Consider the following 15,663-nt stretch of genomic DNA (forward strand, 5'->3'; position numbering starts at 1 on the left):
GTGCATGGACGCCGAGAACTGTGCAAATGCTCAGAGCACTCTGTCCACCCGACCACTGGACTTGGTGACCTCACTGCCCAGTGCAGACTTGGTCAAAGGGCACCACCGCAGGCTCAAAACCTACCTGGGAGCTCCACAAACAGGCAGCACTTACCAACACACACTTCCCCGGCTCCAGGCTCCAGAGGGAGCTCTCGGTGTTGATCTTGTGGGTGAGCTTCCCTTCCATAAGGACACGCTCCCCGCTGTCCTCCAGCATGGCCACACGGATGGAGCCACTGCTAAGGGCCACAGAGACCTGGGGACACAGCAGAGGAAGGTCAGCTCACCTGTGCACTTAGGAGGGCGTGGTCCTGCTGCGCCCACCTCCTGTGGCAAACGAACGCAAGCACGTGACGCGCTGCAGCTCGCTCCTGCAGGGACCCTACACGCCCTGCGCCAAATCAGTCTGGCCATGAATTCCTGTGAGTGGCGACCACCTGAGCTGGCCTCCAAATATACTGTTCCCAGCAGCTTTACCTGGCATGATCATTTCCGGGCAAGATTCTCACATGGCCTACTCAGGAGAACCAGCTAAATCCTAGGGGAGAAGATGGACAAGATACATTTCAAGGGCACCACTGAAAACATGGCGCTGGGAACAAGCATTTCTCTGATCTCCTGTGGCCTGAAGACACAGAGAGAACCCCACACAATGAAAGGAGAAGCAGGAGATGAGTAGAGGACGGGTCGGCACATCTATGGAAGGTGGGGGGATGGAGGCAGGGATGGGTGGGGGGGCTGCAGCGAGGGGGCGGGCACACAGAGGAGTGGCTGAGACAGCCCTGGAGGCACTGTGCCAGGGAAGCCCTGCCAGGAGGAAAGGGACCCTCCTGTTTGCTGCAGGGACCGAGCAGCAGTCTGAGGAGACTGGTGTCGATGCCCATACCCCAGGTGGTCAGTCCTGCTTCAGCCCGGGGACAGAGGAGGCTCCACAGCTTCAGCAGAGCTGGGCAGTGGGTCCACTCAGCTGCTGCATGGTGGAAGAACAGACCTCTTACACAGTTAGAAAACTGGCAACACTGCCACACAAAAACATATCACGTAACCTAGCAATTCTGCATCTACATATATACTAATGGAACTGAAGTCCTTCATGCTGGATAGGTGGCAGAGGGAAGGAGGGAAGCAAGGGGCGCACAGTGGGGAACACGAAAACACCCCTCCTCTCCAGCCCCATCCCACCCAACCAGTCCCGAGACACCAGACAAGAACCAGCAAAGCTTCTGAAGGGAACAGGGGTTGCAACCTCATCAGAAACAGGGAGACACCATCAACCCAGGGAATTGATAAGAATCCTCTAAGACTAGAAAGGATACCCAAAGCCAGGCATGGTGGCGCACACTTGTAATCCCAGTACTTGGGAGGCTGAGACAGGAGGATGGCAGGTTTGCAGCCAGCCTCAGCTACTTAGTGAGGCCCCGTCTCAAGCTATATTCAATATAAGAACTGGATTAAAATCCAAAGTGCTCCCCATCAACACCCCACACCATCCTTATGCACATGTAATTTATAACGGTGTGTATAATCTCGACTGGTGTTTAGAATCACCATTTTTTAAAATCAACACTAGGGTCCACTTCAGTTATACTTCGCTAATTTTATTCAATTTCCAGCTCATCTGCTTCGTCTTTTATCTTCTTTTCTCTCCCACAGCCCTCACCTGTACTCGCATTTTGGATTGCCTTGACCTAACAAATACAACAGAAAGGTCAATTGCAAGTGATAAAACTCCTACAGTTAGGCTGTGTGTATTTATGTATGCATGTATTTATTGGTACTGAAGGTCAAACTCAGAAGCATTCTACCTCTAAGCAACATACCCAGTCCTATTTTATTTTTTATTTTTTTATCTTATTATTATTTTTTTTGTGTGTGGTACTGGAGGTGGAACCCAGGGGCTTTCTACCTCCAGGCTATACTCCCAGACCTATTTTATATTTTATTTGGAAACAGGGTCTCACTAAAGTTGCTGAGAGCCTCCCTAAGTAGCTAAAGCTGGTTTTGAACCTGTGCGATCCTCCTGTCTCAGCCTCCCACGTGCTGGGATTACAAGTATGTGCCACCATGCCTGGCTTATTTCTTATTTTGAAACAAGGCCTCACTAAGTTGCTGAAGCCGACTTTGAACCTGCAATCCTCCTGTCTCAGCCTTCCAAGTACTGGGATTACAGATGTGCACCACCACACCCAGCTAGGCTGTTGGTTATTAAAGTGAGATGAAACCCAAACTACTATACAGAGGATCTTCTATGGAAAAAAAATGCATTTCCATAACAATTAAATTGAAAACCATTAAACCATTAGTGAAATCTAGACAAGACTATACTAACGGGGCAAGAAGATCAAAGTAGATTATAAAGCTTCAAATGTTTAAATAACTGCCCTCAAAAAATCTATAAAAACACAACCTATCTACTCCTTTCTGATTATGATTCAAATTCCAGAAGACAATTTTATTTTTATTTTTTGTGGTAATGGGGATGGAATCCAGGGGTACTCTACTACTGAGCTACATCCCTAGCCCTTTTTAATTTATTTATTTATTTTTTTTTTTTGAGACAGGGTCTCGCTGAGGTGCCCAGGCTGATTTCAAACTTGTGATCCTCCTGCCTCAGCCTCCTGAGTTGTTGGGATTACAGGTGTGTGCCACCAAGTTTGACTCATCAGTCATTGTTTAAAAATGCCTTTTGCCCGGAGCTGGGGCACACATATATAATACCAGTGCCGGGGAGGCTGAGGCAGGACGATCACAGTTCAAAGCCTACCTTGGCAACTTAACAAGATCCTGTCTCAAAAATAAAAACCAAAGATGGCCAAAGGGTGTATATAGCTCAATAGAAGGATGCCCCTGAGTTTAATCCCCAGTACTGGAAAAAAGAAAAAATTATAAAACTGCATAAACATTACTATGGTCTGCAAGGAAAAACACATAAACCACCTCAGAAGCTTACTAACATGGAACAACAGGTCTGCAGTACACAGCCCTTGTCAATAGCTTTGGATTATGTGATTTCAGTTACCCACAGTCCATCACGGTCAGGAAACATCAAGTGGAAATTTTCAGAAATTAACCATTTATGAGTGCTACGCTGTCCGCCATTCTGAGCAGTGTGGTGCAATCTTGTGCTGCCCGCTCCACCCCTGGGCCCAGTGGCCTCTGCCCTGCAGCCACACTGTGTGCTGCCCGCTCCACCCCTGGGCCCAGCGGCTGTCTGTCCTGCAGCCACACTGTGTGCTGCCCGCTCCACCCCCGGGCCCAGCGGCCTCTGCCCTGCAGCCACACTGTGTGCTGCCCGCTCCACCCCCGGGCCCGGCGGCCTCTGTCCTGCAGCCACACTGTGTGCTGCCCGCTCCACCCCCGGGCCCAGCGGCCTCAGCCCTGCAGCCACACTGTGTGCTGCCCGCTCCACCCCTGGGCCCAGTGGCCTCTGCCCTGCAGCCACACTGTGTGCTGCCCACTCTACCCCCTAGGCCCAGCGGCCTTCTGCCCAGCACATCCACTGTGTGTGCCTGCCTAGCAGTCCTTGGATATAACGTCTGCTGCCATAGCACCACAGTACTTGCGTTCAGTAACCAGCGTTTTACTTAACAATGGCCCAGAAACATGAGTAGTGAGGTTGACAATTCTGATATGCCAAAGAGAAGCCATAAAGTGCTGCCTTTACGTGAAAAGGTACAAGTTCTTGACTTTAAAAAGAAAAAAAAAAGTACTAAGGTTGCTAAGATCACTGGTAAGGATGAGTCTTCTATCTATGAAATTTTGAAGAAAAAAGAGATTTGTGCTAGTTTTGCTGCCATACCCCAAACTACAAAAGTTGGGACCACATGATCGCCAGAGGAAAAGGCATTACATTTGTGGGTGTTCTGACGGCGCTGTGTTGCACCAGAAATCACAGAAACTACAAAAAGGTTCTCAAAGGGGCATCCTGAAACGATGCCTCTTATGTAAGAAGGGGGTGGTTACCCAGAATCAAGAACAGGTTTAGACTGAAAAATATAAAAATTACTGGAGAGGCTGTTTTTGCTGATGAAGTGGCTGCCACATTTCTGGCAGAGTGAAAGTTGATTAAGGAGAAGGCAGCTTTCAGTTGCAATGAAACCAGACCCTATCCTTGTACAAGTGTGAAGGAGGTGTCAGGGGATGACACAAGGACAGAGTTACTGGCACAGTGCGGCAATGCTGTGGGACATAGGATAGAAGAGGCAGAGTGCACCGAGCAGAGAACCCACGCACTCCCCAAAACAAAAACAAAAATGATCTGCCAGGGTTCTGGCAACATAATCAGAAAGTGTGGGTGGCAGCCATCTTGTTTGTGGAATGGTTCCACCAAAGCTCCATCCCAGAAGGAAAAAATGTTGGAAGAGGAGGGGTTAGAATTTCAAGTCGTATTATTATTAGACACCATAGCTACCCAACCTGGATCTGTTTGCTATGAAAATGAAAATGTGGAGGTTATATTTTTGCCTCCAAACACAAGCCCCTTGACCAGGGCATTGTTTTTGTTTTGTGTTACTGTGGTCCTGGAGGTTGAACCCAGAGGTGTTCCACCTCTGAACTCACCCCAACTATTTTTTTTTTTATTTTGAAACAAGGTCTCACTGAGTTGCGCAGGGCCTTACTAAGTAGCTGAGGCTGCCGCGAACCTGCGATCCTCCTGTTTTAGCCTCCCAAGCACTGGGATTACAAGTGTGCGCCATCATGCACAGCTATATTACTTGTTTTTGAAGCCCACATGTCCCCCTGGTATCTGATCCCACTGATGCAGACCCTGATCTGGACCCAATGCAGTGCTGAATTTTTATTCACTACTGCTGACTCAATAATATTCACCAAAACGACAACGGATGATTTAAAACCAGAAACCAATGCCTTTTGGAAGAACCTCTGGAGCAGAATTGTAAATGATTTTAACAGCTTCCTGGGAACCAATGGAGAAGTTGGGGAAATCATCCACACAGCAAGACAAGTTGGCAGAGGATTTACTGATGTTCTTGATAAAGACAAGGAACAACATATCAAAGGCCATCAAGACATGTTAACAAATGAAGGGCTGGAGAACCACAGAGTCCTCCTCAGAGGAAGAGGATGAAGGAGGAAGCATTGCAAGCTGGACAGGTATCAAAGTCACCACAGACCAGCGAAGACTCCAACTTCTACAGTAACATATGGAGAGGAGTCTTACAATGTCCTTCCAAGGGGTTTGGCAAAAACACAGACTCTGAAGAATCCCCAACAACTGACATCCTCATGGCTCAATGACCCAGGGTCACCCCAAGCAGATGGCCCCTTGTGACGGAGCACGAGTCAAGAGCAGGCTAATGCCACGTTCACAACGCCTACGTCACTCACCCAAGCCAGCTCACCACGCAGGCACGGCACCATCTCACCACCAGAGGAATGACTAGAATACAGAGAGGCATTGAGAGAGAGAGAGAGAGAGAGAGAGAGAGAGAGAGAGAGAGAGAGAGAAACAGAGGGGAAGAGGGAGATACCATTCAGGTAACTTCTATTATAGTATACCGTTTTAAAAAGTCATATTTTAGCTGGGCAAGGTGGCGCACGTTTGTAATCCCAGTACTTGGGAGACTGAGACAAGAGGATTTTGCAGGTTTGAAGCCGGCCTCAGTTACTTAATGAGGTTCTCAGCAACTTAGTGAGACCCTGTTTCAAATTAAAAATAAAATCAAGTTGGAGGTTTGGCTCTGGGGTAGAATGCCCTTGGGTTCAATCCTCAGTACCACCAAGAAAAAAAAAATTTTTTTTCAATAAGGTCCTATTTTATTCTTCCTGTTGTTAAATCCCTTACTGTTCCTAATATATAGCTTTATAATAATATACAGGGGGAAAAACCTCACATATATAGGGACTGGTGCTGTCCCTGTTCTTCAGCATCTGGTGGGGATTTTGGAATGTATTGTTGGAGGATAAGGGAGGACTACAGTATACAGCATAAAAGACTGATCTCTCTAAATCATTTAGAGCTCTGAGAAAAAAACCCAACAACCTAAGAGAAAATGGGCAAAAGATATAGCTAGTTCAGAGAAAAGGCACATGTAGGAAGATACTCACGCCTTAGAAATACAAATTCACACCTAAATGCAATTTTCCACCTCTTCAACTTACAAAACCCAGACGTTTGATAACATATAATGTCATCAAGTTGGTGAAAAAGCAGGGACTCCTGTGCATCACTGACAGGCAGGTGGGTCAGCACAACTACTCTGGAAGGCAGCTGTGTAAAACCGTAGGAATATAACATGCCATTCAAGTCGCAACTCACTTCATGGGACTTATTCACATGGGATATATATCTTAAAATATACTAATGGCCGGGTGTGGTGGCGCACGCTTGTAATCCCAGCATTTGGGAGGCTGAGACAGGAAGATTGCGGTTCAAGGACAGCCTCAGCTACTTAGTGAGGCCCTTTGGCAACTCAGTGAGACCCTGTTTCAAAATAAAGAAAAAAAAATAGGGCTGGGGGTGTAGCTCAGAGGTAGGATGCCCCTGGGTTCTATCCCCAGTACCGCAAAACACACACACACACACACACACACACACACACACACGAGCCCAGCATTCAGGGGGCTGAGACAGGGGGATCGCAGTTTGTGGCCAGCCTCAGCTACTTAGTGAGGCCTTCTATAACTCAGTGAGACCCTGTTTCAAAATAGAGAATAAAAAATGGGGTTGGGGGTATAGCTTGGAGGAAGAAAGCCCCTGGGTTGCACCCCTAGTACCTCCCAAACACACACACACACACACACACACACACACACACACACACACACACACGAGCATTCATTGATTTATTGTTTATAACAGCAAGAGTGGAGATAACCTAAATGTCCCTTAACAGGTAACTAGTTAATACCCAGCCTGTTGCTCCAAGGGGGAAAGCAGAGACGGGAGCCTGAGCCAGATGACTGTGGGCAGAGAAGTCCCCGAGCAGAGGCACAGAGAGCAGAGGTGGCAAAGTGGCCGGGGGACACTGGGCAGCAACAGTGGGTCATCTGAGTGAATGAAACACGCCATCTGTGCCGGGGGGAGGGGGGACAGAAATACATATTCATGCTTGGTTATCTATGCTTAAAGTATCTGCTCACGGATCCCCTAAACCAGCTCGCGGAGACCTAGGTCAGTACAGGTGGGGAGGCACCCTGCCAGGAGAGGGCCTTTTCATTTGTGAACATGCGCGTTATGCATTCAAACACTAGGTCCATTAAAAACAAAGTAGATAAATGTAGCCCATTAGGCTTTTTTGTTATGGAAGTTTCCTATAATAATAATAATAATTTTAGAAGTCTTCCTACATTTTTCCAGAGTTCTAAGAAGAGAACGCCGTACGTCACGGAGCTTGCAGCACAAGCTCCAGCAGCAGCAAGCCAAGCTCAGTGTCACCACAAGTCCAAGCCGGGCATCAGTAAGAGCCGCACAAGCCTCACCCAGGGCCAGGCGCTGTTCCAAAGGCCCCCTTGGCGAGGCCAGAGATGACACGGGTGAGCAACAGGGCCAGGAGCACCTACAACCTCTGTGAGGAAGGCGATTCAGGAGGAAACAGCCACTGTCATTCACAGCACCAAATGATGGCTTTGTCTGCAGGAATACCACAGCATCTCCCGCTCAAAGACTGTCAATACGCCTGCACAGGCGGGGTCTAGGTTCTGGCTCCCACTCCGCCGCCCCTCACCAGGAGCTTCTCATGTGCAAACCAAGAGGCTACAGAGGCTCAGCAAAAGCACTGAAACTCTGATTCAATGAACGCAGGTCTCACCTCCCTGGCCTACAGTGAGCAATCACACAAACATCTATGGGACAGCTCGACGATCCTCGCTCCTGCTCTGAGGGGCCACTGGGGAAAGGCGGGGGCAGATGAAGCAAAAAACGTGGAGGAGAAACACCGCGCCATCTTCTCCCGAGCAAGAGAAGCTTCACACTGGGAAGTCCTTTAGATTTGCCAGCAAAGTGAATTTTAAAATGCTACATGTAAATTAAGAAATCTGTTTTTCTCCTGAAGAACATAAAGCATTGTGCACACCCTCACCTGTTCCCACCATTCAAAGGCAAGGGCACATGTCGAGTCAATTTCTACAGAAGAGGGGCGGGCGGGAAGAGCTCAGGAGGGCAGTGCTCTACCGGCCGGCGACAGCCTTGAGCACAGCCGAGGGGAAGGCCTGGACTCTGCGCTATTCTGTCTTTGTGTGTGTGTGTGTGTGTGTGTGGCATAGGGGTAGAACCTCTAGATGTTTGGGATCTGAGCTAAACCCCTAGGCTTATTTTATTTTTCATTTTGAAATAGGGTCTCACTATGTTGCTGAGGGCTTCACTAAATTGCTGGGGCTGGTCCTGAACCTGCGATCCTCCTGTGTCAGCCTCCCAAAAGCTGTCCAGCTCCAACACAGAGCCTCCACCACTGACAGAACCAGCTCTGATTCACTCCACCAGATGCTGCAGTCCCAGCTACCATCATGATTACAAGTGATAGGTGTCAAAGACAAAAACCAAAAATAAACACTGCTGACAGGCTCTGTGACAGGTATGGGGAGGGGATGCCTGGGAAGGAGCCAGTCCAGAAAGAAAGTGCAACTCTGAGGGAAGCCTATCAGCCACCGGAACCCAGGAGACACAAAACAATCGTGGGGGGGGGGGGGGGGGAGGGGGGGAGGGAGGGAGGGAGGAAGGGAGGGAGGAAGAGAGATAGTCTTGCTTGTGCCAGTATTGGAAAACTGCTCTGGTATTAATTTCCAAAATGTAAAAAGCAGTGTTACAATGCAAAATTCCTCTCCTTCTTTTGCCCTTTGTCCTAATGTTTGTCCACAGTAAAGCCCTTATCCCTAAAATTATGTAAAGACAACTGAAAACCCTAAGATCACAGCGACTCGGCCTAGTGCATTTCAGAGCCATAAAGACAGCGCACTGACTCTAAACAGCACCTTGGTCTCCCTCCTATTCTTTGGGACCCAGAGATGCAACTCTGTTACTTCAAAGCACCCAGAGTTGATGAGCAACCAACACTGCCTAATAGAACAGAGGCGGAAGCGAGGGAGATTACTGCTTCTGCACTTAGTAAGTGCATGTCCAGAGGCTACTTCCTGGAATCACTGTGTTCGTTATCTGCTGATTTCTACACCTGCACAACAAAAGGGCTATGTGCTCTGGACCAGCAACCCAGTCTTAGTGACCAACATGTAGTCCACGTGCTCAGAAAACACCCACTGCAGAATGAGCCAGAGGCAGGTTAACAACTGGTGAAAGCCACAGCATCTTAGAGGTCATAACAAATGCATCTGAGAGGCAAAGATCTAACTTGAGGCAGGAGAATTTGTTACCCGGCAAGATACACAAGGCAGGGACCCTATAATACGGAGGAGCCCAAGTTGCCCAGGCTGGCCTTGAACTTCAATCCTTGTGCCTCAGCCTCCACGGTAGTGGAATCACAGGCATGCACAGCCATGCCCGGCAATACTGGTTATTTATAAAGCCAAGAGGGTGGCCAGACAGAAAAGTATGAGCTCAGAAGCAGAGACTCCGGAACTGACACGTGGCTTTGCTCCTTCATTCATCCACCGTGCACTCATCAAATACACACCCAGGGCGCTCCCTGCTCCAGCCTTACTAACAGGGACCCAGACACTGCTGGTAAGTTAGTAACTTTTCTCAGCTTCAATTTTCATCTACAAAACAATATTACTTTGCAGGTCTTAGGTTCTCAAGATCGAAATAAGGACACAGTTTCTGACACATCAAATTTTGTTGTACTGTGGATCTGAATTACGCAATGTCCCACTTGGCACTGCTATCTAAGATTTTTAAAGCAAAGCTTACTTATTTACAACACTGTTGTTCCTATCAAGGTTCCCCACGTAAATATTTCTGTTCCTCAAAAAAAAAAATGCCGCTCTACTAACTCGGCTTCAGTAGGTGGAGTTTCAGAAGTCAACCTGAGCTGTGACTGTCACAGGTGTACCTGGCGTGGCCCCTGCCCAGTGGAAGAGCCCACAGGGCACCAGAGGGTCATCCCGTCACTGTGATCTAGGGCTGTTGGCTGTGCCTCAGGCCTGGGCAGGGCTGATGACTCCCCATGGCCTGGCATGGTTTAAGGGGGAAGAGGGGACGGGAAGTTCACGCTGAGGAAACAGAGCAGTGTCTGCCTGAGTCACTGAAGGGGAGAGAAGACCCTCGGCGCAGCACCAGTGCTCGGGGAAGTGGGAGCAGCTGCCCGCAAGCACCGGTGATGGCAGGCCGGCCAGGAGCCCAGGCAGCACCAGAGCACCACCCCGGCCGGAACAGAATGCCGCTGAGACCCTGACCACCTTTAGAAAAAGCTTGCCCTCGGCACACGTGCATCTCCTACACAAAACCCACAGCAACAGAGGGCAGGAGAAAGTGACCGACCGCAAGAGAGGCAAACAGCGGGCTGCCCCGGAAGGCTGCAATGCCCAGGCACGTGCACACACACGCGCGCACACACGCTTACAGACACACACACAGCCCACAATTAATCCACAAATCTTTTCTTTCTTCTTTTCGGTAGTACTGGAGATTAGACCAAGGAGTGTTCTACCACTGAGCTACACCCCAATCCTATTTTAATTTTTACTTTGAAACAGGGTCTGGCTATGTTGCTGAGGCTAGCCTCAAACCTATAATACTCCAGTCTCAGCCCCGCAAGTACTGGGGTTATGGGCGTGTGCTACCAAGCTGGGCTCCCAAATCTCGTACCACATCGCACACCTCATCACGTAGAGAGAGGTGCTGCCCTGTCACCTTTTCTTTCTTTCTTTCTTTCTTTCTTTCTTTCTTTCTTTCTTTCTTTCTTTCTTTCTTTTTTGTTTTTTTTTGTGGTACTGGGGTTCCTGGAAACCCTTCTACTTCCAGGATACATTCCCAGCCCTATTTTATACTTTTTTATTTTTGGAAACAGGATCTCTTAAACCAGCGCGGCTGGCTTCAAACCTGCGTGATCCTCCTGTCTCCGCCTCCCAAGCACGGGGATTACAAGTGTGTGGTGCGCCGCCACGCCCGGCTGACCCGTCCCCTTTCCTAACGTGAGTCTGCTGGCCCAGGGCTGATGAAGCTGGGAAACCCACACGACAGCCGCCCCACGCAGGCTGCTGGGCCCCTGAGCGCAGCGACCAGACTTTCCTGGGGAGGCAGGAGGCAGACTTAATCTTTAGGGAAATGTGAACTTCACCCTTGAACGTGGACGGCCGGTCACCACATGCTGTGGCTCTATTATTTATTGAGTGAGGTGAGGACATCAAGCGTATGGGTTTCTCTCTTGGGGCTGAGGCTGCTCAAAATGAGAAAGGGGCTCGTGGTCTCAGGAGGAAAGTCCTGCAGACCAGCTAGAATAAGCTAGCTGCCTCCAGGAGCACGGCCGCGGGCAGTTACTCGGTATCCCCATGTCAATCCCAACCCCCGCAGCAACACAGTCCCTCCTGAGACTGCGACCCTCCCCAGGCCGTACCTGCTTCCCCTTTACCACGTGCTTGGGCACCGGCACCCTGACCTCCAGGTCAGTGTAGTCCTGCGACCAGGTGTAGTTCTCGCGCACGGCACCATTGTAACTGTCCGGGTTTTTCTGGAACTGCTCCTGAATCCTAAAAGAGAAGAAGAAAGATGAGCTGCAGCCAAGCAGACACCACAGCAGGCCCACAGGCATCCTGGTATGCGCCAGGCCAACGTCCCGAGGAGTGGCCAGCCCGCGCTTCATCTCCAGCTCGCTGGCCTTTGCATCCGCCACCCCAAATTTGTAGTCCTAAACCCCAGGAGCTCAACATGTGACCTGAGCTGGGGGGGTTCACAGTGGTGATCTGGTTACAATGAGGTCATTAGAGTGGGCGTTACCCCACTCTGGCTGGTGTCCCCAGGAAGATGTGAGAGGCCCTGTGAAGACAGAGGCAGAGGCTAGAATGATGGCTGTAAGCCAAGGGACACAAGGGCCAGGGCTACCCTCTGAAGCTGGAGAGGCAGGAAGGGTCTTCCCACAACCCTCACAGGGAGCGAGGCCCGGCCAACACCCTGACCTCAGATTCCAGCCCCAACAACGTCAGAGCCACGGCCTGCCGCTTAGGTTGTCATTCAGTGGCAGAGCAAACAAGTCCGGGGGCTAAGGGAATCGATTTCAATCAGAAATGATACTTAAAATCCAGCACTGAACACTGACGGGCCTGGGCACTGTGGGTACAAGTAGACGACAGCTGGAAACTGCGCACGGGGGCGGGATGGTGGAGCACAGACGACACACAGGACCGAGGGCCACAGAGGCCTGGAACATGACATGGGAAGGCAGCAAGAGACACTGGAAACTGCGCACGGGGGCAGGATGGTGGAGCACAGACGACACATAGGACCGAGGGCCACAGAGGCCTGGACCCGTGACATGGGAAGGCAGCAAGAGACACTGGCATGAACTGACAAACCGTTCCCAAAGGCTGGCGGAGTCGAGAAAGCTTTCAACACGTGTAAAACTGGAAAGAGACATGCACCTTCCACGTATGGCATAACTTCATATTCTAAGGAGAGGAGAAATATATACACAGACATATAAAAAAAGACTGAAGCTGGAAGCAGGTGAAATCTCTGTGGTGCTCTGGTAGTAGGCAACAAGGTATCTGAGCTCTTTGCCTTTAGCTATTATTCAAATCCCCTACAAAATGTAGGCATTTAGCCACCAAGAGAAAAACAGATCTCTGTGCCTACAAGGAAGCAGTGCTGTGTCCTACGGCCCCATACCCAGAAGACCTTCCAGGGCCAGGGCAGCAGCTAAGCCAACCCCTGGCCCCCGGAATGCAGAGCGGGAGGGAGGGAGGGACTCACCCACCGCAGGGGAGTGGGCCTCCACATGAACCCACACAGGGGAGTGGGCCTCCACATGAACCCACACAGGGGAGTGGGCCTCCACATGAACCCACACAGGGGAGTGGGCCTCCACATGAACCCCAGCTGCAATAGTAGCTCCCATCCAACATGGACACGCTCGAACATGCAGCAGATGTCTCCAAAAGAACAAGGGACAGCAGGGGCCACCTCTACTGCTAGGACTGGGAGGAGAAAGGCATTCTTCCTCCGACAACCTGTACCTATGTTACTGGATGGAAATAATCAAAACTATAAAAATGTACAAAATATGCATGCACACAAAATAAAGACCAACATGGCCCTAACACTTGAAATAGACCAGGAAATAATCATGAAGACTGCTCAAAAGTGGGCAGAAGAGACAGTTCTCTCAAGAGAGGAAAGAGTGGCCAGGCATGGTGGGGCGCACGGCTGTAATCCCAGCACTCGGGAGACCGAGACAGTATGATTGCAGGTTCAGTACTAGCTTTGGCAACTTCAGAAGACTCTCAAGCAATGCAATAAAAAATAAAAAATAAAGCAAGGCTGGGGGTATAGGTCAGAGGTAGAACAATCCTGAGTTCAATCCCAGGACCACAAAGGGGGGGGAGGGTGTGTGGGGGAGAGGAGCGAAGGGGAAAGGGCATAAGGGCCTGAGATGGCTGCTCCAACAGAGTGGACACCAGCTCAACCGCCAGCGCTCTGGACTCTGCTCCTCCAGGGAGAAGGGCTGCCATTCTCTGCCTGGAAGACACTGCCAGCCTGCCCCAGAGCGCTGTGCTCCTGGGAGGGGCCCTGGCCAGACACGATGCCTGACCCCTCCTCACACTGGTCCTCAGCAGTCCGGCCTCAGCACCCCTTGCGTGGGCCCCGCAGCCTCCTTCCAGAGAAGGCAGGAGAATTGCTCCTAAAACAGCCCTTGCAAGTTGTTGGGTGCTTTTTTTTTAGCACTCCAAATCCACATTCTCTTTAAATAAAGTTATTTCCAGCCAACAGTATGTAAAAATAAGCATCCTGTCAAACGCAGGTGCTCCAGGCCCCACTGAGCGAGCGAGCGAGTGAGCGAGCGAGTGAGCGGGAGCCCACTGGCCACCCCAACAGCTGTGGGCCCGGGAGGCGGGATGAGCACTGCGCTTCAGCTCCCGGGATGCCAGTGAGAAGTGAGTCAGCAGCCGGGCTGTGGGCTACGGAGCAGGTCTCACTTTGGCTCCCACTCCTGATGCGCGGGGACAACAGAGCTTTTAATGTTTTAAAAGAAACAGAGCCCGCCTCACAGCCTGCTGCATGCTTGGGCCACGGGCCCTGTCTCCTTAGAGGCGGGCCGGCTCTGACCGCCAGCCCCTTCCCAGCAAGCTAGGCTGTTCTGCCCAACAGCAGTGCCAGAAACAGTCACCTGCACAGGTGGGCATGGTAGCGCCATTGCCTGAGCTGCAGTCAGGCCAGCACACGAGTAGGGCTCGTGCCCACCTCACCCTGTCAGCCTGTCTCAGCACTGCCTCCAGGAACAAAATGTCCTCTCTCCTTCCATTTGTTTTTAAAAACCAAAGCATCAGGGACAATTCTGTGTTTAAAACAACTAGTGCGAGCAGAAGAAATGTTAAGTAAAAAGAGGCCAAAGCTCTAAAGATTTTTGTCCAGAAATTGGAGCCCCAAACAGGCAATGAATCCGCAACTCAGGGGGGCCATGGGTGCTGCCCTGAGATCTTTTCAGAGAGAGAAGATGCTTACATTGGGCGATCTCTACCTAATAGAAAACAGTCAGGAGCTAGGTCCCCCCAGGCACTGCAAAGTGTGAGTGTCTGCATTAGAAACGGGCCTGTAGCCTACGGGTCCTTGGGGATGTGTTTGAGGCCTGGCCTGTCATTTTTCTGTCTCTCATAACCGAGCCTATCCACGCTTTAAACATGCGTGCTCACCCATGCGGTGTGATACACAGACCACCACCTCGGTGTGTCGGTGACAGTGTCCCTCCATCCTGGCCTCACTTGCCCCCGGGGAGGCTGGTCCCACCTCATGGCTCTTCGGGGAGCACTGTGAGTACACTGGATCCTAACCTCAAGGTGGTGGTGGTAGGAGTGGGCACAGGGTGGGGGTTGGGCCCCGTGAATGAGATCGGTGTTCTTATGAAAGGGACTTGAGAGGGACACTGCCCTCATCCCATCCTGAGGCCAACAGAAGGCACTGTATGCGAAGTGTGCTCTTGACAGTCGCGGAATCTGCCAGCAACCTGACCTTGAGCCTCCAGTCTCCAAAGCTGTGGGAAATAAATATTGCCCATAAGCTACCCTGTCTACAGCATTTTATTATAGTAGCCCAAAGAGACCAAGACCAAGGGTGTGACTGCATGTGGCGTGAGTCGTGTGGGCATGTGAGTGTCTCGGGTACCAGGCAGGCAGCGGGTGGCTCGTTCTTCCTCTGCACTTTCTGCCTCCCCAGCAGGCCCTTCTCCTCTCGCTGACTCTGCACATCCTGACTGGAGCCACAGCCATGGTCTCTCCTGGCCTCCCCACAGCCTTCTGTGGCTCTCCACAGTCCTGCAGACAAAGTCTAGCACCTCAACAAGGTCCTCAAGATACTCACGGCTCAGACATCATGGCTCCTGGCCCCACTTTTTCCTTTTGTGCCCATGAAAGAATCCTCCAACTCCTCTGTCAACTTCTTCCTGCCTGTGAGTAGCCTCAACCTAAGATTTGCCAGTCCTTCCACCTGGTGGAAATACACTGACTTTCCCCTGGGTTTCTTTATATCTGGAGTGCTATGAGACCCGCACTACAGATAGG

General features: G+C 50.6%; 1 protein-coding gene across 2 annotated transcripts in view; it reads right to left on the minus strand.

Moving 5' to 3' along the window:
• NUDCD3 (NudC domain containing 3) overlaps positions 1-15,663 on the minus strand; it is a gene marked incomplete at both ends in the record, with an annotated part of 99,928 nt that overhangs the window by 14,484 nt on the left and 69,781 nt on the right. The window contains 2 exons of one of the 2 annotated variants that reach the window (XM_080701534.1): positions 155-298; positions 11,511-11,643. In XM_080701534.1, coding sequence (XP_080557660.1) covers positions 155-298; positions 11,511-11,643 — 277 coding nt within the window. The remainder of the gene's footprint in view (positions 1-154; positions 299-11,510; positions 11,644-15,663) is intronic. The other variant, XM_080701533.1, reaches the window with a different exon arrangement.

Source organism: Muscardinus avellanarius (genome assembly GCF_963383645.1).
Source record: "Muscardinus avellanarius genome assembly, chromosome: 9".
NCBI lineage: Eukaryota > Metazoa > Chordata > Mammalia > Rodentia > Gliridae > Muscardinus > Muscardinus avellanarius.